This window comes from Notechis scutatus, chromosome 4, assembly GCF_049901735.1.
Source record: "Notechis scutatus isolate UNSWTSFEM ecotype Mainland chromosome 4, rNotScu1.2, whole genome shotgun sequence".
NCBI classification, from domain to species: Eukaryota; Metazoa; Chordata; class Lepidosauria; order Squamata; family Elapidae; genus Notechis; species Notechis scutatus.
In genome coordinates, this window is record NC_142012.1 from 149027555 (window position 1) to 149054818 (window position 27264).

General features: G+C 38.4%; 1 protein-coding gene across 7 annotated transcripts; it reads right to left on the reverse strand.

Moving 5' to 3' along the window:
• On the reverse strand, positions 1-27124 carry SLITRK3 (SLIT and NTRK like family member 3). Of its 7 annotated transcripts, none has more exons than XM_026668319.2 (3): positions 26243-26357; positions 18802-21597; positions 1-3257 (listed from the first exon to the last, which is right to left on the reverse strand). In XM_026668319.2, the coding sequence occupies exons 2-3, from the start codon at positions 21575-21577 to the stop codon at positions 3175-3177; spliced, it is 2859 nt and encodes a 952-aa protein (XP_026524104.1). In that variant the 5' UTR covers positions 21578-21597; positions 26243-26357; the 3' UTR covers positions 1-3174. The 7 variants fall into 7 exon arrangements, with proteins under 7 accessions (XP_026524104.1, XP_087821399.1, XP_026524095.1 ...); XM_087965273.1 differs by lacking the exon at positions 1-3257 and adding an exon at positions 16105-16522 and having other exon boundaries at positions 26243-27124; XM_026668310.2 differs by lacking the exon at positions 1-3257 and having other exon boundaries at positions 18254-21597.
• Between the last annotated feature and the right edge of the window lie 140 nt (positions 27125-27264).

Sequence of the window (27264 nt, forward strand, 5' to 3'; positions counted from 1 at the left end):
AAGTGCCTTTGCATTGACTGAGAAGTAGTTTTTAATTTCACTTTCTTGTAGTAACATTGAATATTCTCAATTTTTAACAGATAGAATAAAGTTCATATTCCCTAATGTTGGCTAGTAAAAAAATAAGCTTCACTAATTAAACAGGCAGCAGGATGATCAATATTGCATTTTAGGCAAGTCTTTTAAAATAAGTTGCATCAATAGTTAGATCAATCAATCAAACTTATGGACCTCAGTTGCCCTGACTGATTTGAAGACCACATTACAGAAGAGTAAAATGCTGATTTGTGGAATTGTGAGAGTGCCTTTAAGGAAAGCATTTACCAGTTAGGAGAGGTGTGTGTTTTGTTTCTTGCTTTAATAATATGTAATGTTGTAGTTTACAATTTCCAATTGAAGTCAATTTGAAGGAAGCATGGTAAAATTTCTAGACTGTTACCTTTGTATGCAATTTGCAACATCCAAGAATCACAAGGTAAAATGGACCATTCCCATTGCTTTTCTCTTTGCTCATTTTTTACATTGTTGCTTACATAGGATTTACATAGCCTGGGAAAAGATAGAGAAGGTCCTATACCATTAGCACATAGACTTATATACCACTTCACAGTGCTTTACAGCCCTTTCTAAGCAGTTTACAGTGTCAGCATATTGCTCCCAACAATCTGGGTCCTCATTTTACCGACCTTGGAAGGATGAAAGCCTGAGTCAACTTTGAGCCTGGTGAGATTCGATCTACCAAATTGCAGGCAGCTGGCAGTCAACAGAAATAGCTGCAGTACCTCATTCTAACCACTATGCTACTGCGGCTCATAGATGGCAGACTTTAGGTGATCTTGGCTCAGGTCTAAAAGCTAAAAGTTGGATGTGGTTAGTACTTGAAGGTGAAACCACCAAGAAATCTTAAGCTGTACTTTAGATTAGGAAGCCAATTTAAAAGAAAAAAATCTGGAAAAGACAGCGGCAAGTGAGTTCTGTATTATTGGAAACCTTAACTTTAAAAAAAATGGACAGCTATATTTCAGATCTGTATTTTTCTGAATATTTAACATTAAGATCATTTGCATTCAGGCTATTTATTTCCTAGAACCAGGGAATTCTTGATGCATCATGAAACTCTAAATATGGAAACCATCAGTGTCTTCTTTAGAGGATCATAGATTTTTATAGAAGTAACACAGTTTTGATGGCTGAATAAGGCAGGAATTTCAGGAATATGAACATGGAAACAACTCTATAGAAAGGAATGTGAAGGATGTATAGTTTTAGTTGAAGGCAGTGATTAAAGCTTAAATAATTACTACATGGAAAACAAAATGAAAATATGTATATGTGTTGAAGATAAATATTTAAAACCTGGTTCATTTCTCACATTTATGGAACAACATCAGTCCACAGATTCATTCAGGACTGGAATTAATGTTGGATCAAAATATTCAGAAAATATCTTCCCTGCTCCTCTGTCTAGTTTCTTATTCTGCTCTGAAGAATTCTCTTATCTATTATATAGAGCAACAATGTATCAGATTACAGACAAGAAAATGTGGCTGATATCTGACATCTTTGGCTCAGCCACTCTCGTTGTACACATATTGTACTCTGACAATAAGGGTTGATTTGATTTGATTGGTAACTTACAATCCTTAATTGAAAGCTTTTTTAAAAAAAGTTTGATGAAATAATAATGGCTGTAGAAAACATTCAGAGGCATTACAATAGTGCAAATGGGAAGTGACCAGAGCATGGGTGCCCATGCAAATGGCATGTCTGTTTATTGACATTTAACAATATATTGCATATGTTGTTAATAAATGGAATTTTTTCAGTGTTCTTGAAGTTTCAGTCTCAAAGCATCGAAAAATATTTATTTGGCTTTGTACATATTACCTATTTTCAGCACATTTTCAACCTATAAAAAGAATAACATCTACAGTGAAATGACCTTTATTTTTCTTGAACATGTCTGCAAAAGTTCACATTAATGCAAGAAAGTGAAGACAGCTGTGTATGCAAGTAGAAAAATCATTTTTGGCAGAAGAGATCTTACCAATCCTTTTCAGATCATTTTTGCTTAGTGAATCTTTAGCCTTCTTCAAGTTTTGATTCTAAACTTGCCATTAATTTCACAAACCATGGATGGAATACAATATACCTCCAAATTTGACCTTGTGGATTATCAGAGACTTGTTTTTGCTTACGTTTGTGTAGCAAATAGCAATGAAAATGGCATTCATATGCTGTGGAAAGAGCCAAAGAAGACCATATTGTTTTACTACTTTGTTAACAATGGTCCGGTGTATCCCTCCTACAAAAACTGGAGATGCGGTTTGGGTAGGGTGATTCAGCCAGATCACAGCAAACCATAAACAATTTCACTATACCTTGCATTGGAAAATATGAGCATTTCCCAAAGAACATAACTTTCAAAGAATCAGGAAATTCACCATAATATCCATTAATAAACCCCCAAAAATAATACCACTCATAATTCAAGTCAAAAAAATAGCATCAATGAAATTAGCTTTATGAAAATTCTGGGAGAATATAAAGGATTAATGCTTGAAAGGACACCAAAGCATCGCAATAGAAGAATTTGCTGATAGGTTGCTTTGACTAAGATGATTCTTTTCTTATTCACCACCTCCTTCACTTTGAAGTACAAGGATGGGTCTTTGATGAAATTTTCAGCCTCCAGATGGGCTCGTGCTAAAGGACATCCTTCTGGCATCCATACTTAAGCTGGGCATGACTAAACACTGACTTCACCATTCTCCATTATTTTTAGCCATAGATTAGGAAGGCTATACATTTGTTTGAGCACCAAAGAGGTTTTAGCACCTGCTCTTCAGTTCAGTTTCTACAAGGCAGCTCCATAGCCTAACTTCAAAAGCACAGTTTAAAAAAAATGAAGTGAAATTGATCACAGGTTGGAATGAAGAATAAAAGTAGATGTTTTTAGTTGATTGTTTTAGAGTCTTTCTACAGAAGTTTGCCACCCAAATGTATTTATGGATCTTGAAATAAGCATTCATCTAGATGCTTGATAGGTCCAGGTTGAAATTGTTGCTTGCATAGCAAAAGAAAATTAGGAAGGAAAAGTGCTTAGTTTAACAGCATGTCTTTTAGTCCTGTTAAAAATTCCATCCCAATGATATAGTCAAAATGATTTCTTTTCTACTTGCAAAGTGTAAGAAAAACAATCTTTTCCTTCACTTCCTTTGTCATAACAAGTGGCAGCACCAAGGAGATTGTCTGATCTTAAAAGAAAACAAAAACAAGCTTATTCAGATATGGTTAATGCTTGGATGGGATTGCAAGGGGAAATAATAGGAGTATATGATAGATTAGGAATTTGAAGCAGAAAAAGACCTGGGAGATTTATGTATTGTTGATTGCTGCATGGAAATGACATGCAAATACCAATAAAGTCATTAGGAATCTAGCTTGACTTGGGGAAGGATTTATGATCACAATTTCTCTTCTCAACAGAGACGAGTATTTTTCTTCAACAAATAGAGGATATTTTCTAAATATATGTTTGAGGGGGGAAAGGTTGGGTATTTTTTTGCAAAGGAAGGGAAATGCATAGGAAAATAGATATAAAAACATGGCATTTCCATAAGATTTAGGCACAAAACAAAATCTTACTAAAAAGCAGAAATGCCTATCCTGACATGATAAGATTGTGGCAACAGATATTTAATTCAGGACACAGTCTGAATCACTAATCCACATGGGGTAAAGGCCTCTTTTAATTGACATGAAAATTCTGCACATTAATAATCAGTTCAAGAGGGCATTTTAGAAAGCTCTTACAAAAGACATGAACATGAAGAGGGTTTTCTTTCTTTCACTTCTTGGGTATTCCAAAAAGAGAGAAAGACTCCTTCCTTCTAAACTGTTCCATAAAGCTCATTGCAATGCGTAACCTTTATTAATTCATTTTTAGAAATTAACTGAGATGTCTTGACTCTAAGTACTTTCCAAAGTCTTGTTATTTATTGCACTAGTATTAACTCTTACTTATATCAAATGAAAAATAAAACCTCTAAGTTCAAACTAAAGTTATTTCATTTTTTCCCCTTCTATTAAAATCTTCCTATATTTGCAAAGTACATAGGAAAATCAGAAGTAACTTTATGTTGAATCAGATTTGCCTATCTATCCAAGGACAAACTATGTTCCAGAGTTGGGAGAGCACATTGTTAAAATTTGGAAATAAAGTGGTTATTGTCAGATGTACAGTATATTTGATGGTTTATCTTGGATTCTTTAACTTTTGGAACAATATTATGCAAAAGGGTTTGGCTGCAAAGATCTGGTTAGACCATCATGAGCCTTTAAGCTCAACTCCTATTGAAAAATAAACAAACAAGCAACCATACAAAGGGGGGGGGGGAGTTGTGTATTCCAGATTTAGCAACTAAATTTCTCTTCTCAACAGAGAAGTCTTTTTAGATTCCATAATGCCCAAGAATTTTAATAATTTTTTCTCAATGTTTAAATGGTTTTAACCTTCTTCCCACATCCACAATCACATCAGAGATGGATGAATCAGAATATTGCTGATATACAGTATGCCAGCTTTAAATATACTACGTCCTTTCCTAATTTTGCTTCTTTCTTAGAAAGCATGGAATTTTAAACAGACTTTTATCCTAATGCTTCTTGTTGTTGTTGTTGAGTTCTTTATTACAAAATTTGGATAAGGGTGATAAAGGACAATTCATGTATCAAGGAAAGTGTGGACATTTACATCACAGTTTACAAAGATCAAACGTTTCAAATGTCTCATTCAAGAGTTGTATGTAAATGTACAGATTATTGGTCTTTTTATGACATATTATGAAGAGGAAAGCACAGGACAAAACATTTTTGGTGATGGGTATATGATCACATTGAAGCTGTTTTCTTGCAAAGTGCTTTTTTCTTTCCAGTAATATGGGATTTGTTGTTTCAACATTTTTAATTCATTTCACAAAATTAAGAAAATGTGAAATGTCAGGAAAAACACGATAGGAAACTGATAGCTGCTTCCCCTACTTCCTATCAAGTAGAAACAAATCTATTTAAATATATACCATGGTAATTAACTAACATTGCATTGCTACATATTGTGTTGAAAATATGCTGATAGGAGTAACTATATTCCCAAGGACAATAACAGTTGCCTGTCTTTAGTTCCATATAATTTATGCATTAAATGTTATTATTAAGAATAGCCATTATCATTCTTGAATAGCTTAAGTTAATATACCATTTTCCAATGTTACACTTTTAGAGAGCTTTTAATGAAAGAGTTTTAAACAAATCACATCCACATTTGTAGCTGTGGTGATGCAATTTCAATTTGTACTTATGGTGGTGCCATGAAAGAACTTTCATTCTTGTATGTATCTGAAGCTTCAAATAAGCCACAGGAAAAGACTACAACCTCCATACATTCTTAGACTAACCATTGACTAACCAATGCCAGAAATAGACATTCTGAATCCTTGCCACAAAGCTATGCTTTGATGAACAGAGCTAGAGTCATACACACATATGTTTACAGAAATAAATGTGGGTTCACATGCTCATAAAAATATCTTAGTTAAGCAGATGGATGGATGGTACCTAGATTCTTAACCACTTTTGAACCCATGCATTTACACTGTTACAACTCGATCTTTCTGTGATTACTGCTAGGAAGTATGAAAGTATTACTTTGATTTGTCAACCTACTTGAAATGAAGCAAAAGAACTACCTAATAATATTAAGTGGTACTTTGGTACTCCTCAATAATTGGTTCTGGGAGGTGCGATGAGTACCAAAAACAATGAATACCAAACATTTTTTTTCTATAATGAATAATGTAGTGAGTCACAAGACAGCTGATAGTTTGGCTGTTGAGTACCAAACAGCAAGTACCAGGACAAAATATTCATGTCAAAATGGATTGAGTACCAAATTTGAAGAATTTCAAAGCAGTTGGATACCAAGATATCAGTGTACAGTTATAGTCCAAATTATGTCAAATTTTCTCATATACAATATTATATCATATATTATGCATTTGATTTTAATAAAATGTTCCTTCTCAATACTTGAAAGCTTATTTGAATTTGTCCTAGCTTTAGTCGATTGCAGATACCTTAACTCTATACCACTGATATCATATTCACTGGTGGCATAGCTATATATCGCACCTCACTTTTGGATTTCCACAGCAGGAGACATAGTAGTAAGTCATTACTGTCTGTCCCTTTTCAGCAAATCAGAAACATTTTCTATGTTATTTGTGAAACTATTTTCTCAATCTCACAAGTCAAATACTACAGCAGTAGAACTAGAAATACCAATGGAATTATTGAAACTCATGTACAGAATTGAAACCTGATAGGCTTCCAAATGAGGAATATGGCAAATCAAGATATCATTGAAGGATTGGTGCTGTGGGACAGATAGGGCCAGGCTATAAGATATCACCCACCTACATTCTGACAGCTATTTAATTACAATATGTCTCTAAACATTCCCAAGGCACTGAAGTCAAATTAATCTGGAGTCTCCCAGACTGAGGAGGCTTATTTATTGCAATAAGGCTTATTGCTTTTCTGCTTGGATTTCTAACTTCAGGTGGTTTTCTTCATAATCATTATTTCAGTGTTACTGGGGTGATCCCAAAGGTGTTTTTCAAAAGGCAACTAGACTTTGTTTTTCCTTGAAGATGTTTTGCTTCTCGTCCAAGAAGTTTATTCAGAACCGAAGAAGCTGCTTGGATGAAAACTTAAACAGCTTCAAGGAAAAACCAAGTCCAGTTGCCTTTTGAAAAAGCCCCTATGGGAGAACCATGACCTGGATGGCTGACAATACTTGTAGAAAAGTTACTGAGGAGAAAATTCTTAGAATCATAGAGTTGAAGCGATACTGACTCCATTGAAGTTAGCCTCCTGATCAGTGCCAGGAATCTACATCATAACAGTGGCTCTCCAGTCTGTATATGAATCCTGCTTAAATATTCCACCATCTATGGAAAGATTATTTAACCTCAATCTGCTTTTCTGTAACTTAAAATAATGTTCTCTGTTTTAAACCCGGGAAGATTAGAAAAACTTTTATTGCTGTATATGACACCTTTTCTGCTACTTGAAAACTGATATTGCATTTTCCTAAATATCAATCTTCTCTTCTTAAAACTAAAACATCTTGGGAAATATGAATGTTTTGTGGGGGAAAGAGTAATGTCCCTTACTTTAAAAGGCATAGTGTTACAGTCTTTTCTGAAGAAGCTCTCCCTGGAACTAGCTGTTTCTTATAATTTTCCTCCAATTTCCAAACTTTCTTTCTTTGCAAATGATTAAGAAGGTAGTTGTGAACCAGTTTTAGAGGATCCTAGATAAAATGAATTATCTGGACACCTTTCAGTTACAATTCAAAAGTGGGTTATGGTTAGAAATGGCATTGATCAATCTAGTTGATGACTTGTATCAAAGCCTCGATGAACATGTATTACTTTTGATAGACTTGCCAGCAGCATGTCCTATCATTGACCACAGTGACTTTCTAAACTGTCTGTCGTGTTTGGGAATTGGAGCATGCTTTATGACATTTGGACTATTTCAGACTGCAGTAATATGTAATCAGTGTTTGAGCGGCTGGAAACTCAAATGTAGGGTGCTCCAGGACTCAATACATCCCCTGTATTATTTAAAATCTGGATGAGATTGCTGAGAAAAAAGTAATTTGATGGTTCAGGGTGTCCAAATTTTGGGAAGTTGTGTCTAAAATTTGAAAGTGGAGATACCTGTCTCCAGTTCTACGTTAAAACCAAAAAAATAAAAAAAATAAACAAGAAACATTTAAACATTATGTGAAAATGAACAATTTTTTACACATCTAATTTTTGTCTGACTGTAGTACTGACCCTTGTGAATAACAGACACAAATTACAATTAATTCCCATCTGCAAAATGGACATACAGTATTAATGTACAGTAGGCATAATTGTTTATAATAAGAACTACTAAAGTGACTACTGTGTCCTTCCTCACTGCAATAATAATAATTAATAACAATAATAATATCTTATAACCCAAGCATCAATTCATAAAGGTTTCTTTTTCCACATATGCTCATGGTTACATTCCTACACATAGCTATACCAAAGGAGCTTAAGAAAACATAAGGAAAAATATCTGGATAAGGAAAAAAAAATAAGTCCCATCTAAGTTCAGAGATTAAGAATGTGGAATATAGAAAATCCACAACTGTGACTACATTAGTCAGTTATTTATACTTTTCTTTAAATATGAAACTATAGGTAAATCCAAGAGTTAGAAAATATTAAATGAAATATGTATATTCATATAAAATTACTATAAATAAAGACTGGCTGCATTAATTTTCACTTCCCAATTATCTCATTTTGTACACTTAAAAAACAATAGTTTGGAACTTTAACATAATCTTACTGAATAATAGCTTATTAAAAGACTATAAAATAGCCTATTATCACTACCTTTTTTTTGAAGCTTCAATGTATGGTCTTTGACAAAAATAAAGCTGTTCTCCCATACTTTGCCCTCATAGTAATCCTATGATGTAGCACATCAGTTGTCTTGCATCAGTTTTACAATTAAGCAGGAATTTGAAGCTTGAGTGTTGTCAGACTGAAAAAAATACTACCTTTACATTTTAAATAACATATATAATCTACAAGTTGCCACAAACTCACTCTTGCTTCCAGTACCTTCTACAAGAACATTCCTAACCATTCTTAATTATAGCAAGTTTATCTAGAACAAAGGTGCACTGACTGGGACCTCATAATTATATATAGCCTCTCTCTCTCTCTCTCTCTCTCTCTGTGTGTGTGTGTGTGTGCATGCATGCATATGTGTGTTTGTGTGTGTATTCACCAAACTGTATTTTTCTGTATTTTTTCTGCCCATAGAATTCATATTTTAAATAATCTCAACAATAGGTTATTTTATTTTAATCCAAAAACTTTTTGATTTTTTTTTTTGTGGGGGGGGGGGGCTGCCTCTCTTGATTTGCCTTTCTTGTCTTGACATGCCAAGGATGAACATTTTTGCCACAATAGATAGATGCTTGGAATTGCCAATGAAGATTCTGTATAAATATCCCAGTTGCAATTCTTATAAGTGTTAGCCTATCTTATTGTAAGATGGAAATAATGAGCTCTTGCCTTAAGGAAAAAAGAGTGTGTATTTTAAATCCTCTCTTTCCTTTCCCCTTTTCTTTTATTTCTTCTAGCCATATACATACTTAGTTAAATCAAGTAAAACCTAATAGACCTATTAACACAACATACTAAGCTTCAATGTTAACCTTATTCTGGTTTTCTGAAGACTCGTTTTAATTTTCAATATATTGTGCCAATCCTGAAAATGAATTATTTCAGTTTAAGTGTATGTCATGGGAGAGCAATCAATGACTTGGTAACATTTAGGCAAGCTGAATGTGTAGCTGCAGCAATCCACCTCAGGGTTTTTAGGTTTGTTTGTTTGTTTGTTTTTTAAGAAAAACAAGAATGTTTTGTTCTCACAACAAACTTAAATGCACTGAAAATGAGGAGGTACATGTTTAATAGGTAGCTTTACTTAGTATGTGCCATAGATATGCAAAGAAGTGCTTTGCATATCTATGTGTGTAGTATGTTTACGATACTTTTTTTTTTCATTAAAGAAGCCGAACTTTTTTCAGGCTCCCATGCGAATCTGGAAAAAGTAATAAAATAAAATAAAGAATGCTTCTACTTTAAAAGACATATACCATCTAATTTTGAGCCTATGCAAAAGCCTGAAAAAACAAAACAGAGCATTTTAATGAACAGCAGATCAATGCTGTGCTTGTACCAGGCCCAAAGCACTTCTGAATAATTTGCAAAGTTCTGGTAAAGAAGTTCATCTAACGAAACATGTCCTATAAGCTGCAAAAAACAACCCTCTAAATTCAAAGTCAGTGATTGTGCTTAAAAAATATGCAAGTAAATAAAATACATGATCAGAATACATTAGTTGTGTGCCTTAGCTGCTTTTCACCAACTTAGCATCTCCCGATGTGTTTCAGTAGCATCTGTTAACACACCAGGAAAAAAAGTAACTGTGAAGGATAAACCAACATAATGAGAAAATAATTTTAGCCTTCATTTATTCTGCCAGTAGAAGATGACCTGTAAACGTTTGTTTTCAAGGTAACATCCTACAAAGATAGGACTTCTTCTGCTAATACTGAGGGAAATTGGATTAAATTTTGTTCCACCTACCTGTGCTAAGAATTTTCTTTCAAATTTTGTTTGATTCAAGTGAACATAAATTAAATGACCTGTCCCTGAGTCAGTGAATCTCATTTGCCGTTTTTCAAATAAAAATGGAAAGAATATATTTTGGAAGATTAATAGTTAATTTTCACTCATGTAAAATATTTGCATAGGTACCATTAGCAATAGCAATAGCACTTAGACTTAATATACTGCTTCACAGTATTTTACAGCCCTCTCTAAGCAGTTTGCCCCCAACAATCTGGGTCCTCATTTTACCGACCTCGGAAGGATGGAAGGCTGAGTCAACCTTCAGCCAGTGAGACTGCCAAACTGCTGGCAGCTGGGAGTCAGCAGAAGTAGCCTGCAGTGCTGCATTCTAACCACTGAACCACCATGGCTCCTACTTATTTTTGCAAGATATAATTTCAATTGAATAGACATTATCCCCAAATTTGGGAACCTCACATCCCTATATGAGTTTACAAAGAAATTCTGCTCTTTATGATAGGTTTCCTTGAATCATTGTTGACTGAAGTTTAACACTGAAGTCTGAACAAGTATTGGAAGCAAATCCCAAGGATAACAGAGCAAGTTTTTGCAAAGGTAAAAATATTTCACATTCAGTTTGAAAAGATAGTTAGCCTAATCTTTTAATGTAAGAAGTTAATATTTTTTAAATAAAGTAATTTAGGCCCCTGAGGTGAGAGGAAATCAAGTTAAATCTCCTATTTATGGGAATGAAAAAAAGTTATCTTTCCTAATAAAACATATAACATAAAATCAGAGAAAATTATTCAAACAGTAATTTGTCAGTTTTCGAGAACAACAACAAAAACATTTTGCTCACCACATAAGAAACTTGAACATCAAAATAATTCTGGTGCTTTAAGGATCATCCAAGGTTATAACACTTATTCAATTGTTACACATCAGTTGGAGAACTGACTACAATATGAACTTAATCTTGTACACCTGATTATTTCCCTGCTATAGCAAATGATCCTTGTTCATCTGCAGTTTGTATAGCATTATAGCAAAATCATTGAATTATCACAATGTGCAGCTAATCATTCTCATAGGGAACATTATAGTCTGGAACAGAAAGGAGAAGCAGAATGATTATGAATATTATTTCATACTTTGTGACTTTTTATAAAACTCACAACTCCAGCTCATTTGCGATGATAAATCTTATTTCTAATATTCACACAGTGTCTTGGAATATTCTAAACTGACTGAAAAAGATCTTGCTAACTTGAATCATATCCCCTAAATAGTATTGAAAAAAATATATCAAGTGGAGTATCAGAAAGCTACATGTCCTTCTCCTATACATTAATTCAGGAGGAAAACGCATAGACACACAGAGATATACACTTTCCTACATCAACATAGTAATGTCAAAGTATCAAGTCTTTAGTCTCATAATTATCTTATCTGTCTGTACTGAATTGGCCAAGACATGACTTTCAACCCATATTCAAAATATAACTTACTTCTTTGTATATGCATAAAAATATTGTTTTTTGTAAATAAAAAATGCAATCATTATCTTCTGCTGCAAAATTTATCGAGTTTAATACCTATGCAGCCTAGACAATAAATAGCCATTCAATTAGCAAACTAGAAGCTGGAATAAAAGCACCCTTGGAAGGTAACAGTATGGACAAGCTTGCACCTAGAATACACAAATCCCCTAAGTATGATGTTGATGAAAATGTAGGTAGAACAGGATATTTTACCTGTCCATTCCATATACCATGTTTTTCCTAGACAGGCAACTGAATCTTCCTTCCACACTGGGGAAGTCCAGTGGGGCTACGTTCTCAACATTTGTAGCACTTAGACAGACTTATATATCACTTCACAGTGCTTTACAGCCCTCTCTAAGTGGTTTACAGTATCAGCGTATTTCCCCCCAACAATCTATGTCCTCATTTTACTGACCTCGGAAGGATGGAAGGCTGAGTTAATCATGAGCCCTGTGAGATTTGAACTGCCAAATTGCAGGCAGCTGGCAGTCAGCAGAAGTAACCTGCCTTTTGCTCTCCAACCATTGCACCACCAAGGTAAAGACAGTATGCTGCTTTTAGAGGCAAATTCCAGACTACATACTTTAGCACCAAGTCCTCTTAGCAGCATCTCCTTCTGCTGCTTCACTTTGTTTAAAGTGAAGTTTAAGTAAGTCACTCAATCATTTATAGCATTGATAACCTTTCAGTCAAATCCTCTGTGCTGGGCTGATTTTTCTGAACAACCTAAAAACCCTGGAAAAAGGGTTTTCCATCCCTTTCGACCATCCTTGCTTAGCTTTGATGTTCTGTGGTGCCAAAACTCCCAACAAAAGCTAGCATTTATTATGCTTGGCTATATTTCTGAAGTTAACATACTTTTCTAGTAAATCCATAGGGGTGTTGTTTAATATTTAGTTTGACTTCAAATTGCACTGCAATTCGTAGGAAAATCATTCAGCCGTTTTCATTTGACATCCAACCAGCTGTCACAAGCCATAATATTCCACTACAAAAATGATACTGAACAGTGAAATATTAATTGATAATACCTGTTTTACAGCTGCAGAGAAGACATGTTAATACTTAGGGGGAAAAGATTTTTTTCAACTTTAATTGCTCACATGCAGAGAATCCACACCTACTGAAAAATACCATTTATTTAGCAGGTTAACTACTTAACCAAGCTCTGACTTTTCAACACTGAGCAGATCTATGAGAAACTCTTCCATCATTGGGAGAAAAAAACCCTGTGTCATCTCTTTCAGTTGTCAACTCATTGAAAATCTCAGGATTTGATCAGTACTTTAAATTCCTATTGAAAATTCCTATTTTATTGTGGGTATATATACATGCTTAATCAGTTAATAACAAATCTTCAGCCCCTATTGCAATAACACTTAGATTTATATACCAATTCACAGTGTTTTTACAGTCCTCTCTAAGTGGTTTACAGGGTTAGCATACTGCCCCCAGAAATCTGGGTCGTCATTTTACCCACCTCGGAAGGATGGAAGGCTGAGTCAACCTTGAGCCTGGTTAGACTCGAACTACCAAATTTCAAGCAGCCAGCAGGCAGCAGAAGTAGCTTGCAGTACTGCATTTTAACCATTGCACTACCATAGCTCTTATGTATATAAGCATTTATATATTTCATAATAAAATATTTAATTTCATGTATGAAAATTCATGCATGAGACTTTTTTTTTGTCCCAGAAATTAAATTTGTCCATCAGCTTCCCTGCACCTCAGAGGAACTGAAATCTAGCTGAAATACCACCTAATACAAGAATACACAGTTCACATATAAAATATCAGGTATAGGCACTAATTCATATTGGTGACTCAAAAAACCCCAGAAAAAAACTCATATCCAAGAGAAAGTAGGCCTTTATCTTTGCAGGTACTACCATTATACACTTCTTGGCAGTTTTTTCCCCATCTTCACCGTTCAAATGTTCCATTCTTAAAGGATATGGTCTAGGTTGTCTCTTGCCTTTTGTGATTTTAATAGCTGTACGACTGCCAAGGATGTACATATGCCAGGGTTGCTAGGCAGCTGACATTTCTCTACCACCACCCCCATGTATTCTACAGACACCACCTCCTCCTTCTGCTCATTGGTGAAGATTATCAAATATCTCTAAGAGGTCGGAATGGAAAATGTCTTTCAGGAAACTAAAATATAGTATGTAGTATAAGCATTGACAATGGCAATCATTTGCTTGAAAATGGTTGCTTAAAAATACAAGAATTCTATACAAAAGCCTTCATTGAAGCATATTTTCATAACACTTCCCTCCTATGAATATAATGTAATTTTTCACAATTATTTCAATTAATATTATTGCTACTGCTATCTAACAAAACTGCTAATGGTGATAAACCATCTCCACTAATTACCCATCACTCAGATTAATGAATGAAAACAGTCACTGATGGGATGACCCACTTTAGAGAAATGAACAGCTATAGTTCTGCCCATTAGCCACTCAATCCTGTAATATTACCTCAATTAATAGTTATATTATATCGAGCAGCATCATAGCTATGTCTTCAGACCCTTTGAATATGACAGACTTTATTGGATATTTAATAAGCAAGATAATTATTTATGCAAGGAAACAAACAAAATTCAGACTCCATGTTTTTGTCTTTCAAAAGCATACCTTTGAAAAGAAAAATTAGTCTTATACATTTGTTTTCACTTAATATTATTTCAGTGTTTCAGTTCAAAACCGTTTTCTATATTTAAGCTTAGATGCCTTTGTGTTTGACAATATAAACAGAATAAAAATATTATTTATAACCATTTATCTCTACTAGATGCTCATGTGATGTTATATTTCAAGACATAATGAACAATTCATCATGTTTTGAAGATTTTATAAAATCAAACCTTATCCATGCATGCAGCAAAAAAAGCAAAGGGGTCATAGCTGCCTTTAGAAAGTATCTTGGCTGTGATGAGTGGCTATAAAAATTTGAATAAAATTTGAATTATTTTAATTATAAAATAAATGCATATATATTCTTTCTGATAATTAAAAAAAGGCTTGCTGACCACCCAGCCAAATAGGAGAAACAAATGAGCTTTATGAAGTGATAATGCTGCAATGACATCTCTATGTTAAAAAAAAATGCACTTTTCTAATTTCAGAAACTCTACATTAGAAATGATGAGCTGCAAATGTTTTGGGTACTCAAATGTATTGGATTCACAGCTGGGGATCATTAAGATAAAACCCTTTTTGTACATCTCAAACTTACCATCTTACCATCTATTATAACAATTATTATGCTGAATCTTGATATATTATTGCACTACAATCATATCCAAAGTTAGTTCTATCCAGCATGAAACTATTTTACCTGTGAATGCCACCCCTTTTAATCTAACTTCCGGTTACTGGATTTTGAACAGTATTCTAATGTAGCCAAATTCCCTAGATTCTTTCTTCCTATGTGAGACAGAGCTGTTGTTATTATAGAATAAAGTAATCATCATGATGATGTAGTCTAGGGAGGATTGTATCCACTTTGCACATGAAAACTCCCAGTAGTAAAAATAAGACATATGGGGAGAAGCCAATGACCATAGGCCTGAGTAAATTCTAGAAAGCTGCTGCAATTCAGACTAGATAAACCAGTGGCATAAATGTTCCTGGACCTGAAGCATACTTAACCAAAACCAGTCAACTAAATTACACATTTGATGACTTGAGCTTTATACACAAGTTTACTTTGATTCAATATGCCCATAATTAATAGCACAAAGATATCACAAAGCAAAAAACTGGGCTTTTGTTACTGCCTTGCTAATTGTAGATCATGGATCAATTATTGCAAATAAGATTCAGTAAGTTAATACAGCATTGTACTGTTCTCAATCTCACTGTCTGGGTGGAAGAATTTAAATTTAATTTCTATTATTCTTAAGTGGGATACATTTCATATTATCCCCGGGTAGGTGAATACACAGACAAAATTCAAGAGTAAAATCTCCAAGATAGTTCAACTGGCTTAATTTCGAGAGCTTTGATTATGACCTGGTTTTAGAACAGGGGAATAAAGTGAGTTTCCTATTCCAGTTTATTTTAATGTTCTTTTTAAAGGAACACACCCCGAGTGATTAGCAACCATTTGAAGGAACATATATTTTACACCCAAGTTGCAATTTATGCACTAACTAAATTAGAACAAATAAATCATGGATCAAAAGTGTGAGAGGCAGATAAATTCCCCACTCACCCCACCCCATTTTACAATAAAGACATTTTAAATTCCCTGGATAACATTTTAGTAAGACAAATAAATTGCTTTTATGACTTATTTTATTTTTTAAATACATTTCCCCTCTCTTCATGAGTGTATGTCTGTGTGTCTGTGTTATATAAATATAAAAACCATTGCTTGAAATCATCAGAAACAGGGTACCACCACCATATTGGTACATACTAAAAGGAGGTACTTTCCACAGTTTCCCTTTAGTTTGATTTTTTATCTTCATGTAAGGCATTAGTGACATCTGGTGAATTACATTCAACGTGATGATTTTCTATTAAGGGCAGATTCAGGACTCCAAATGGATAGGTTGTGTGCACCATTCAAAAGTAGCCTCTGGTCTCCGGGTGGCATTTCTGGAACTCGGGTGCCATCTACTGGCCATACGGGATGGATAATATTTTTTTTCTCCACCAAGGAAATCTTTTCCTTCGGATTTTTTTCAGTGTCAACTCAGTTCTACAAGAAACAAGATACCAGCTAGATACCTTGGAAAGGAAATAAACGAAACAAGCAAACTTTTTTCTTTTCTGTAGCTTCTTTTCATACTAGTCAAAATGGTATGGGGCTCTAATGAAGTTAATTTGGCAATATAGCAATTATAAAGTAAAAGAGAAGAGATAGATATATAATAAAAATCCATAGCAAACACAACAAAACCACTTCATTATCTCAGCCCAAAGTATGATTTCAGTAAAACAGATGGGAGTTTGTAGGTTAAAAAGAGTTACTGGGCCTTATTTTCTCAACTGTTATAGAAAAAAAAAAAAAAAAAAAACCATGCCCACACACTTAAAAAAAATGCCTCCTGGCCTAAAAATAATATATAATATATTCAATATATTTTTAAAATCTAAACTTCGGGTGGGGGGGGGGGAGAGTTTGAAATAAAATAAAATGACTTTTCCTTGCATTCCATGGAGCAGAACATAAATAATGGTACTGATAATTTCAAAGAGTTAAATAAATCTATTGCATATTATTACGTAGGAAGAAGCTCATTCCGATAAAAGCATAACAAATTGAAATGGAGGAAAATAGAAGGAGCAGAAGGGAAAAGGGAAGAGAAAGAAAGAGATTGAAAATCAGATTTTAAAAATCCAAAAGAGCAGTTTGATAGAAAAAAATGCAGATTGTTATTTTGTTATATTCTATCAACATCACAATAGATTGTACTGGTATTAATAAAACAACATGGACTTAACGGGAAGCAAGGGTATGAACAGGGTATAGCTCAAGTTTTTAAAATTCAAGCTTTTGTATCTTCTAATATATATATTTTTTTCAAAATGTTTTATTAGGAAAGCTATACCAGACGCATCACTGTACAATGATTAAACATTACCTTTACAATTGATATTTACTTGAAAGTACAGAATAAATATATGCACATTTGTATTTGTGTCTGTGTGTGAAAGAGTGTGTGTGAGAGCAAGGGAAGAGAAAAAAGAAAGAACATTAAAAGTGTTTCTTCTAAGAAATATTTGTGATTGGTATTTGTGATTATTTTTCCCCCACCTGTACACGGATTATGTTGGAGTCTTAATTAGAAGTGTGGCTGCTATTGAATAGAGCAGTAATAAACTTTTAAAATAATAATAATGGAACTGACCTTTTCTTCCCATAGGAATGCCACAAAACAGACCAAGAGCTGGAAAGCTTGGCTTCAAATAATATTTTTAGGCTAGCAATGTCTCTGATCTCCCTTACACAACATTTTTTTTTTTTTTTTTTTGTGGAAAAATGGAGGGAGAGTGGGCACCTTGCAGTATAATGGCAAAGGAAGCGGATTGAAGAAGGCTGGGAATAGAAAGTTAAGACTGAGATTGGGGACTTGTGTGTGCATGTAGGAGAAAAAGGAAAGAAGAGAACGAAAAACATTAATAGAGGACAACTCCACCCTCCCAAAAAAGCAGTTTCCAGACATGCAGCTAACTGCATTTTTGCTGTTATTCTTCCCACTTTTGTATTTTTTAAAATAAATGTACAGAATCTGTGCCATGATAAAACGGGGGAGCTGAAGATGTTTTTTTGAGTCCACCTCCCACTGTTCAAATGTAAAAAAATAGAATGGAAAGGTTTGTGTTTCTATAGTATTTTGTTTCTTAAAAGAAAGAGTGCAGGAGAGAGAGAGAGAGAGAGAGAGAGAGAGAGAGAGAGAGAGAGAGAGAGAGAGAGAGAGAGGAGAAGGAGAAGGAGGAGAAGGAGAAAGAGAAAGAGAAAGAGGGGGAGGATAGTACACACAGAATTTTACTTTGTCAGGATCAAGACAAAGTTCCCCCATGATGCTAATTAATAATAATATTCTTATATCTTAGACAACATGGCACAGTCAAAGTCTCAGGTTTTTGTTTTTCAATATAAAAAAATAATGATTGATTAGCATCTGCTGGCAAAAGTCTGCAAAGGCACTTTTATCAATTAATGATCATCTGAGTTAGGCCCTTCCTCCAAACCAACAACTGGCAGGGGGGAAGCACAGAGCTGTATCTTCTGGTATCAGCATGCGGTGGTCAGGGGAGGAAAGGGAGAGGAGCAGATGTGATGTGAGGGTGCTCTGGGGCTGGGAAGGGAGTGGGATATGCTGGAATTTGGCTGTAAAAAGCTAGATGTTTTTTCTCAAAACCTATAAGTGGTCTTCTCCAGGACTTCGAGGTAATCCGGCTTGGTTTGGAGTTTGGCCCTTAACTCGAGGTATTCACTTTGGGGGGGTTGATGATGTTCTGGGAAGCCCTTACCAGCTGAGAAGAGAAGAGTTTCTTTCAGTCTGGCATCCTGTTGTAGGTCTGGATATTGCATGCCAGGGGGGTGCACGTGCAGTTCCTTTAATTTGGGCACTGTGCCATATAGGCAGTCCACAAAGCCCACTGAGCATGGAGGGACCAATGGGGGCCTCTCCCTATTGTCTAGAACGGCACCAGTAGGAGGGAAGAGTACTACCCCACCATTCTTCTCATGGTGGAAGACAGGCGGCACCAGGGCTAGCTCCCCCAAGAGAGGAATCCCCACACCAATTCCTCCTCCAGATGGCTGAGGGTGTGGGTGATGATTGGTTGTCATTATGGTGTTGAGCTGCGAGCTGGACACTGCCACATTCCATTCCTTCTCCTTCTCCAGCAAGGTCCTATAGCAGCTACTGTTCCCACTCTCCTTAGTGGGGTCAACAAACTGTTCCCCAACACAGGTACTACCTCCATTGCCACCTCCTAGAAGTACATCCCCAGGTTGCCCAGATTCTCCTGCTATAACTTCATCTTCTTCGCGCGGCTTGTAGATGGGATTGTTGCACATCTGGGTTACCGGATGTGGGATGTAATCATAAACATGACCCATAGGGGGTGCCTTCTCTGGGGATGCACTCATTCCACCACCACCTCCTCCACTGCCTCCCTCCTCAAAGAGATGATGACATTGCATCTGGATGCCCGTTAAGTCAAGGGCTTCCTGCCGCTGTTTGTTCCGGAAAGGAAGCTTCTTGCGCCGTCGGCGTAAGACAAAGGCAAACAAGCCTGCAGCAGTGAAGACTGCAGAGAAAAACAGCACAAGTAGACTAAGGATGAGCACAGAGAGTGGAACTGGCCCTCCTCCAGCTGGGGGTAGCTCATAGGGAGAGGGACTGGTAGGACTTGGGTGACCTGATGGTGGTGGGGCTGGCGAAGCAGTGGCAACATGTAACATTTCTGGACACAGCACCTCCAACTCCACAGAGCGGACATCTCTGTTAGTAAGGTTCTCTGGGCTGGCACAAAGGACATCCCCCACCACAATGACAGAACTGATCGTCTCGATCCACTGCTTGAGAGGCACCAGATCACATGTGCAATCCCAAGGATTGAGCTTCAGGTCAATCTGGACAATGGCATTAAGGTGCTCCAACACACCAGCCACAGGCAGGTACAGGAATTTGTTGTTCCGCAGGTTGAGTCTGGCCAAGGATGTGCCAGCAAAGGCATCAGTAGGCAGGGTCCTCAGGAGATTGTCATTGAGGAAGAGTAGCTTCAGGTTAGGCATGAGACTGAAGGCGGCAGGTTGGATCTCCCTGATCTGATTGTACTCAAAGTACAGATAATGCAAGCACTGCAGGCCTCTGAACATGCCTGGGGTCAATCTCTCAATGTCATTGCCATTCAAGTATAGGCTTTTCAGATTAGGCAAGTTAATAAAAGCCCCATCCTGCACATACGAGATCCGATTGTTCCCAAGATGCAGAAGATCTAAGGAAGAGAAATTCCAGAAATCTGAACGGTAAATTTTTTGTATCAAATTCCCACTCAGATAGAGTTTCTTGGCATTGATGGGCCTGGGTAGGAGCTCGGAAATATTGTGGAACCCTCTTTCCTTACAGTTGACAGTTAGGCCCAAATCATTGATGTGCAAACTACAAGAGCAGCCGGTAGGACATATGATGGGTATAGGTGGCCTCGTCTGGTATGCAGCGATCGGAGGCTGGTTGGGTGCAGGGTATAGGCCTCGAGGTGTAGGTGGTGGTTTGGGAGCCCTGGGCTGTTTTGTTGGCTTGGGCTGCTTAATGGAGGTTTTATATTCAACAGAGGAAGCAGTGAAATGGAAGGAGGACAACATGGAAGAAGGTTTAGTAGGCCAAGCATGTTCCTTGCTTGAGGGTAACTGAGGGACACCAACGCTGACAAGTTCTGAGTCAGACAACATGGAGCAGAGTTTGTTTCTTTTGATTTCCCTCAAGTCCTTGCCATGGAAGTGAAAGGGAGTCTCACATGTAATGTCTCCCACAAGGGCAGTATACGGAATACGCTCCAGCCAGCTCTTCAGCTGAACTATTTCACAAGTACAGTTCCAAGGGTTCTCTTCCAACTGAATCTCCATCAAGCTCCTACCAATGTGGTCCAGCATCCCTCGATAGGAAAGCACTTTCAACCTATTCCCACGCAAGTCCAAGTGAGTCAGAGACACCGACTTAAACAAATTGGTCGGAAGCATGGGAATTAGATTGTCATTTAAGATCAGGACCCGGAGTTTACTCAGGTTTCGAAATGCCCCACTTTCAATTCGCTTAATAACATTGTAATCTGCCTGCAGATATTCCAGACTCTCTAATCCCAGGAAAGTATCATTTCGGAAAACGTCCAGTTTATTCTCATGCAGATACAGTCGCTTCAGAATTTTGAGCCCATTAAAGGCCCCTGTCTGAATGTCTTGCAGTGCGTTGTTGCCAAGGTTAATAGAAACAGCATTGTTCAAGTGGAGAAAACTGTTTGTGTATAATCTTCTCATGGAGTTTCTCTGCAGGTAAAGTTTGAAAGGTCTTGACCATGATTCCGTTATCTGGCTAATATTTATAAATCCCTTGTTGTCGCAGTGTATATGAAAAAGGCTTTCTTTGACTTCACAGTAACAAGGATCAAAGCAAGATTCCTCAATTTCATCTGAATCCTCAATCAAAGGAATGGGGGTAGTCCATGCTACTGCAATTGTGCTTAGAAGGGTAATCCACAGCATCCTTCTCTGACGGGGTGGATCTTCCATCGAAGGCTTCATGGTTCGGATGGATTACAAGACTGTAATGAGAATCAACAACACAAAGGGATTACAATCTATCAGCATTTCTTTTAAAAATACATTTTCAAGCAATCTGACGAAGGGGTGAGGGAGAGAAGGAATGAGTTTGCGGGGATTCCTATCTTCATCACAAAAGAGGAAAGAACAACAACAACCTAGCAGCACAATTCATATTTACTTACTTTCTTACTCAAGTGATTTAATCAGGCAGTGGCCTTCTTTCCTTTCCCAGCCTGTCCACTCATCTTTATCTAATGTTGTTTAGTACCTAACACCATAATGAGGAAGAAAATGAAGGCTGTAAGGCCCGTGTTATAAATGATCTAGAAACATTTTTCCCCCCAAAAACTGAGACAATGTTCAGGAAGCAGATGATGTGCACAAGCCAGCCTCATATTTGCATTAATTAGAAATGAAAAGATGCAGCTGAAGAGATACCCCCCCCTTTTAATCTGTATACGGATAGTCAATTAAGGGTACAGGTTATCACCGTAAGCAATAAGTAAACATGCACTTAACTTTCAAGGGAGGGGATCCCACCAGGGGAATATCCAATTTTATCTAACACTACAACAGACAATACTGAAGAAAATGAGGACAAACAAGTTTCCAATACCTCTGATTCCTATAGAAATGCTTGCGTCTGGAATTAGAAACTAAATACTGTACTCAGCAGCAACGCCAGGCTCAAAACAAGAAGAAAATTAAGGCTCTGCTCTTCCCAGTGCCCAAAACCAAATTAACATAACTGGGATATAGTACTAGACTTTTTTTTTTTTTTTTAAAAAAAAAGCATACTCCATATTAATCATTTCAGCTGATTAAAGCATTTAGAGATGATTAATCTTTGGAAAGAACCGGCTGTACCATCTACAGATCCAAGTTAAAGGCTAAGCAATGAAAAAGGCTGATAGGGAGATTGTCTGGCTGTACATTGAAAGGGGTTGTGGTGGTGGGGATACTTTGAATGATGACACCTTATGCCCAGAAGTCTGCCCAGGGGTGATCCAGCAAGGAAAAGGAGAAATGGAGGAAGACTGAAACTTGGGAGGAGATCAAAGACTTTTGCATTAACCACAAGCAAAATAACCATCCCTTCCTAGTAAAAGCCAGCTTCCATCACCACCACACACATACCAGAATCAACTTAAAAGAGGCTTACCAGAACACAGTGACCTACACAGGTTTCTCAGCTTGTCTTTGTTTCCCGAATTCCTTCTTCCACCCACCCCCTTTCCATTCCAATACAGAAGAATAGGTCACTGTTAAAGACTAAGCATCCTGACAGTGGTCGGGAAGGGGGGGGGGGGCTTCGCTGCCCTCCAGCTACTGCCCATTCAAAGGTTTGCCAAGAGTCCTGGTATTTAGTTAGAGACCCTGGAAGCAAAAGAGAGATGGATTCTCTCACGCTCCCTCCATGCAGGAGAAGACACTTCAATTCCTCCCTCCCAATAAATAAAGCGGGGGAGAGAGAGAGAGAGAGAGAAAGAGAGAAACCTTCACGGTAAAAGGTCATATTTAGGAAGAAACACTGGGAGGGGAGGAGTTAGTGGGATTCACATTAGGAAAGAAAGCATAGGATCCATTTGGAAATGAAGGAAATTGGGGAGCCCGGGAGGAAGAGAATATACGAATAGGGATGGGGAGGAGGGGGGAAGGAAAGGGACTTCTCAGTTCAGCATTTTCATTTCACTCTTTGCCTAGACAAGCAAGTAAAGTGGCATATGCGTATATTATTATTATTATTATTATTATTATTATTATTATTATTATTATTATTATTATTATTATTATTATTATTATTATTATTATTAATTCTCTTCTATGTTTTTTTTTAAAAAGATGTTTGATCCAGGCACACATGGGGGAGGGGGAGGAAGAGAGAAAGAGAGAGAGAGAGAGAGAAGGAGATCCCCCCCCCAAAAAAGGAAAAAGGCTTCTACTTACCGGGCTTGAAGGAGAGAGATTTTACCACATTGGAAGAGCAGAAAAAAAAGAGGGAGGGGAATATATACCCTGGAAAATCTTACTTTAGAAAAATAAAGGAGGAAAGAAAAAAAACAAACCTCAAAATGACATATACGCAAAAGAACGTCCTCGGCTCTCTCTCTTTTTTTTTTAAAGTTGCAAAAATAAATAAATAAAGGATTGCTGGTTTCTCTTTCTCTCTGCTCTGATTCTATACTCTAGCTTGGGAGCTGAAGCAAAAGGGAAGGTGGGGTGGGGGTGAGCAAGCACAGATGAGACGTGGTAGGAATGCAATGAGCTTCTTTAGGATGCAGAGATACTGTTTGGCACAGTCAATGGAGGAGGGAGGAGAAGGGGGCTGCTGCAGGCTTCCCAGTTTCTGCTCTCGCTAGGCTGCCTGGGCTGGGTATCACTAGCCCATCTTTGGGGAAAGAGGGAAGGGTCTGGGGTGGGGTGTGTGGGAAACCAACCAAGGAAGGGAAGCAGAGCTTCTCCCCTGAGCTCTGGATGCCTCTTATGGACCTTATTGCCTCCGGATCGGTTTTCCCCACCATGTACTGGAGCTTCAGGAAGACGCACTTGGCACCCAATCGGGAGCACGCATCTGGGAAGTCCTGCCTGACTGTACGGGGTTTTCTCCCTTCTTCTGTAAAGAGGAGGACTGGGATGAAGAAAATATATCTATTCTTCATCTAGATACCGAGCTAGGAAGAGGTCAGAAGTGGGGGAACTCTGAGATGATGGGGGAGGCTGGGACTGAAATGCCAGAATGGATTTGAGCGGGAGGTGGTCCCTGCCCTCATTTCCCCTGAAAAATAATCTATTTGGGGGGTGGGGTGAATAGGGAAGACCCTTGGGCTCTCAAACATTCAGATTCCACCAAATTCTTGAGAGCAGCAGACCTTAAGGCAAGGTATGGAATTATCTTACATTCAGGCAGGAACGATTCTTAGATTCTCTGCAGTTCTCCATCAAACCTAAATCTGTCCTGGGAGAAGAAAATACAAGAGGAGCTTTGTGTCTGTTTGTGTGTGCCTAGATATGTGTGTCTAAACAAGGACCTTTTTTTTCTTCCCTTACTTTTTCTTATTCTTCTCATCCTCTCCCCCCCCCACCCCTTTCCCTCTCCATTGCACTAGAAAGTCTTTGCTCTCCCTTCCAACAGGCTATTAAAAAACACACACAACCCTCTAGAACGAAGGGTTGAGTGACAAGGGACCTCTTTCTCCCTTTCTGCCCAAATGGCAATAATAGACAAATTTAAGGGCTTGCTGCCCTTCCTCTTATCAAGGTATCTGCTTTCCCCTTTCTCCCCTTTTTACGATTCTTTCCTGAAATCTACCCCTGAGAATAGGCTGCATGGTGGGGAAAAAAAAAAAAAAAGGAAAGGTCTAAGCAAATTTTCTGTCTGAATGCAAGAAGATGACAACAAAGACCAGGAGCCTGGAAGGTAAAAGAACATTCAGCCTGTGTAGAATATAGGGGGGGCAAGAAACAAGGGAGGTGGCAAATGATGGTTACTCAAGAGAATCCAAAAGAAGGTTTGCTGGTATAAGAATCTCCTCTAACCAATTCAGCAAATGGAGTTGATGCTCAGTTGTTGTTGCTTTTTAACCCAGGATCAGTTCCATCCTCAAGTTCTGTGAAAGCTGAGCTTGTGTTAGTCCATTGCTTGGCTTCCAAAACTGCCCACCTTCCTGCCCTGCCTAAAATTCTCCCCAGGTGGAAACCACAAACTTTATATTCGCCAATTGCTCTCGTAAATCGACTTCATTTAGAGCAAATAGAAATATCATTGTTCATCAAATGGGTTTCAATCAGGGAAGAAGGGGCCTTGTCAGCAAAATCCAGTTGCAGACTACAAAATGGATTTGGATGGTTGCTTCCTGCATTCCCCCTTGAAGAGGGGTAGAGGGAGGGGGCAGTGAGGCTGGCAGGTGGCAGTGTCATTGGATCCCTTGGGAAACCTCCCCCCCCAACTCTATTTCTGCTCTCCCTATCACACTCAAAAGACCTGGGATTGTTAACAACCATTTGAATGGGAGGTTGAGTGATGGGTTCAAAATCAGACAGGCTTGCAAGGAATGAGAGGCTCTTGTGCCTGAATTATTCCCTTAGAAGGCCCCCACAAGGGTTACCCCCCCTGTGTGTCTGTCCCACCCCTCACACTTTAAATAGCTCCATAGGCAGTTGCAGCAACAGCCACCCTGTTACCTTGTCCTCTGGCACCATGGAAGTGTTCCTTACTTGTGGAGGAAAAAGCAGTGCGGTCCCTTATTGCTTAAAATGCAATCGACAGGAATCACGGGTTTAAAAGGCAGGGATTTATGCGATTTCTTGGAGAGCTTGGGGAAAGGAGATAGATGGAGCGGTGGTGGTGGGAAGGACCTTAGAAATGAAATGGAGGAAAATTGGCCGGAGGCAGTACATACCACAGCTCTTTTCCTGCACGAACAGGTCTGGGGAAATCCTTCTTTGCAATGCAACCAGAGCAAAAAAGAAAAAGAAAAGAAAGATGTACCTGTATCCCATTTTACCCGCGCGCTGTTTCCCAGGCATGCAGATACAAACAATCGCCCGGGGCAAAAATATAGATATATATAAAATGCTGCAATCGAGCTTCAGTCGGTCGCCAGATCTACGGACAAAGAGCAAAGAAGGAAGGGCACCGAATACCTAAGGTGATCCGCGCAGGATGGGCTGTCTGGATATCGGTAGATCGTCCCCGGTGGCGCGGCTTTGCCGACGGAAGGACGGTCGCGTTTTCCTCCTCTTCTTCAGGAATCTGCTTGGCAACTTCCATCCTGGGCCGGAACGCAACCTGGCCAACTTCAGCCCTGCTGGCACGCCGCCGCCGCTGCCTTCATATGCCTCCCCTGCCCCCAGCCAAGCGCGCCCGGTTCCTGCTTGTAATCCGTCCCCGCGAGCTCCTTTTCCCGCCTCCCTCTCCCCCTTTGCAAGTTGGCCCGAGGAGAGACGGGGAGCAGCGGCGAGGAAATGCTGGGCACGAGCGATCGCCTGGAGGTGGAAGAGAGCGCTGGATGCAAATCAGTCAAGCGGGTCATGGCGCCTTGGCAAAAAAACGCAGCTCGCCCGACGCGCCTCGCCTCGGCTTCTGCCTTTCCCACCGCTGCGTTGGCCGCCCGCTTCCAAGGACGAGCGCGTGGCTCCCGCCGCGGCGGCCCCGATGGAAGAGGCGAGCCAATAGCTCGATCCCGACCGTTGAATCGCCGGATGCATTGAGGATGCTCCTTGCCTTCACTTCTCTCTTTCGGGGAGGGGAAACTCGGCCTGAAGGTTTCCGGAATCTGAGGGAGGAGGGGGCATCTCAGCTCGCCCGGCTCAGCTGTATCCTTTTTTTTTTCCTTCCCTGTCTGAGGCAAAAAAAAAAAAAAAAAGCACCCTGGTATTAGTGGGAGGGTCTGCCGTGCCACAGTGTGGTGGGGACTGAGCAAAAGAAGGAGGCAAAAGCTGGATCCGGTCAGCTTCTTATCCCAGTCTCTAGCAGAGCAGCAGCGAAATGGCTTTCGGGGGTTGGGTGGGGGGGAAAGGAGAGAGCTTTTTTTCCCTGACGCTTCTAAAAACTGGGCTGGCGACAGAAAGCGGAGGAAGCCAAGAGAGCTTCGCAGCTTGGACCATCTGCTGGAATCTAGTTGCGGGGGACCATCCCACCTGCACTTCGTTTGGAGTAAGTCTCG

Coding starts and splice junctions, on each gene's coding strand:
- SLITRK3 (XM_026668310.2), bottom strand. CDS start 21,577: ATGAAGCCTTCGATGGAAGATCCACCCCGTCAGAGAAGGATGCTGTGG.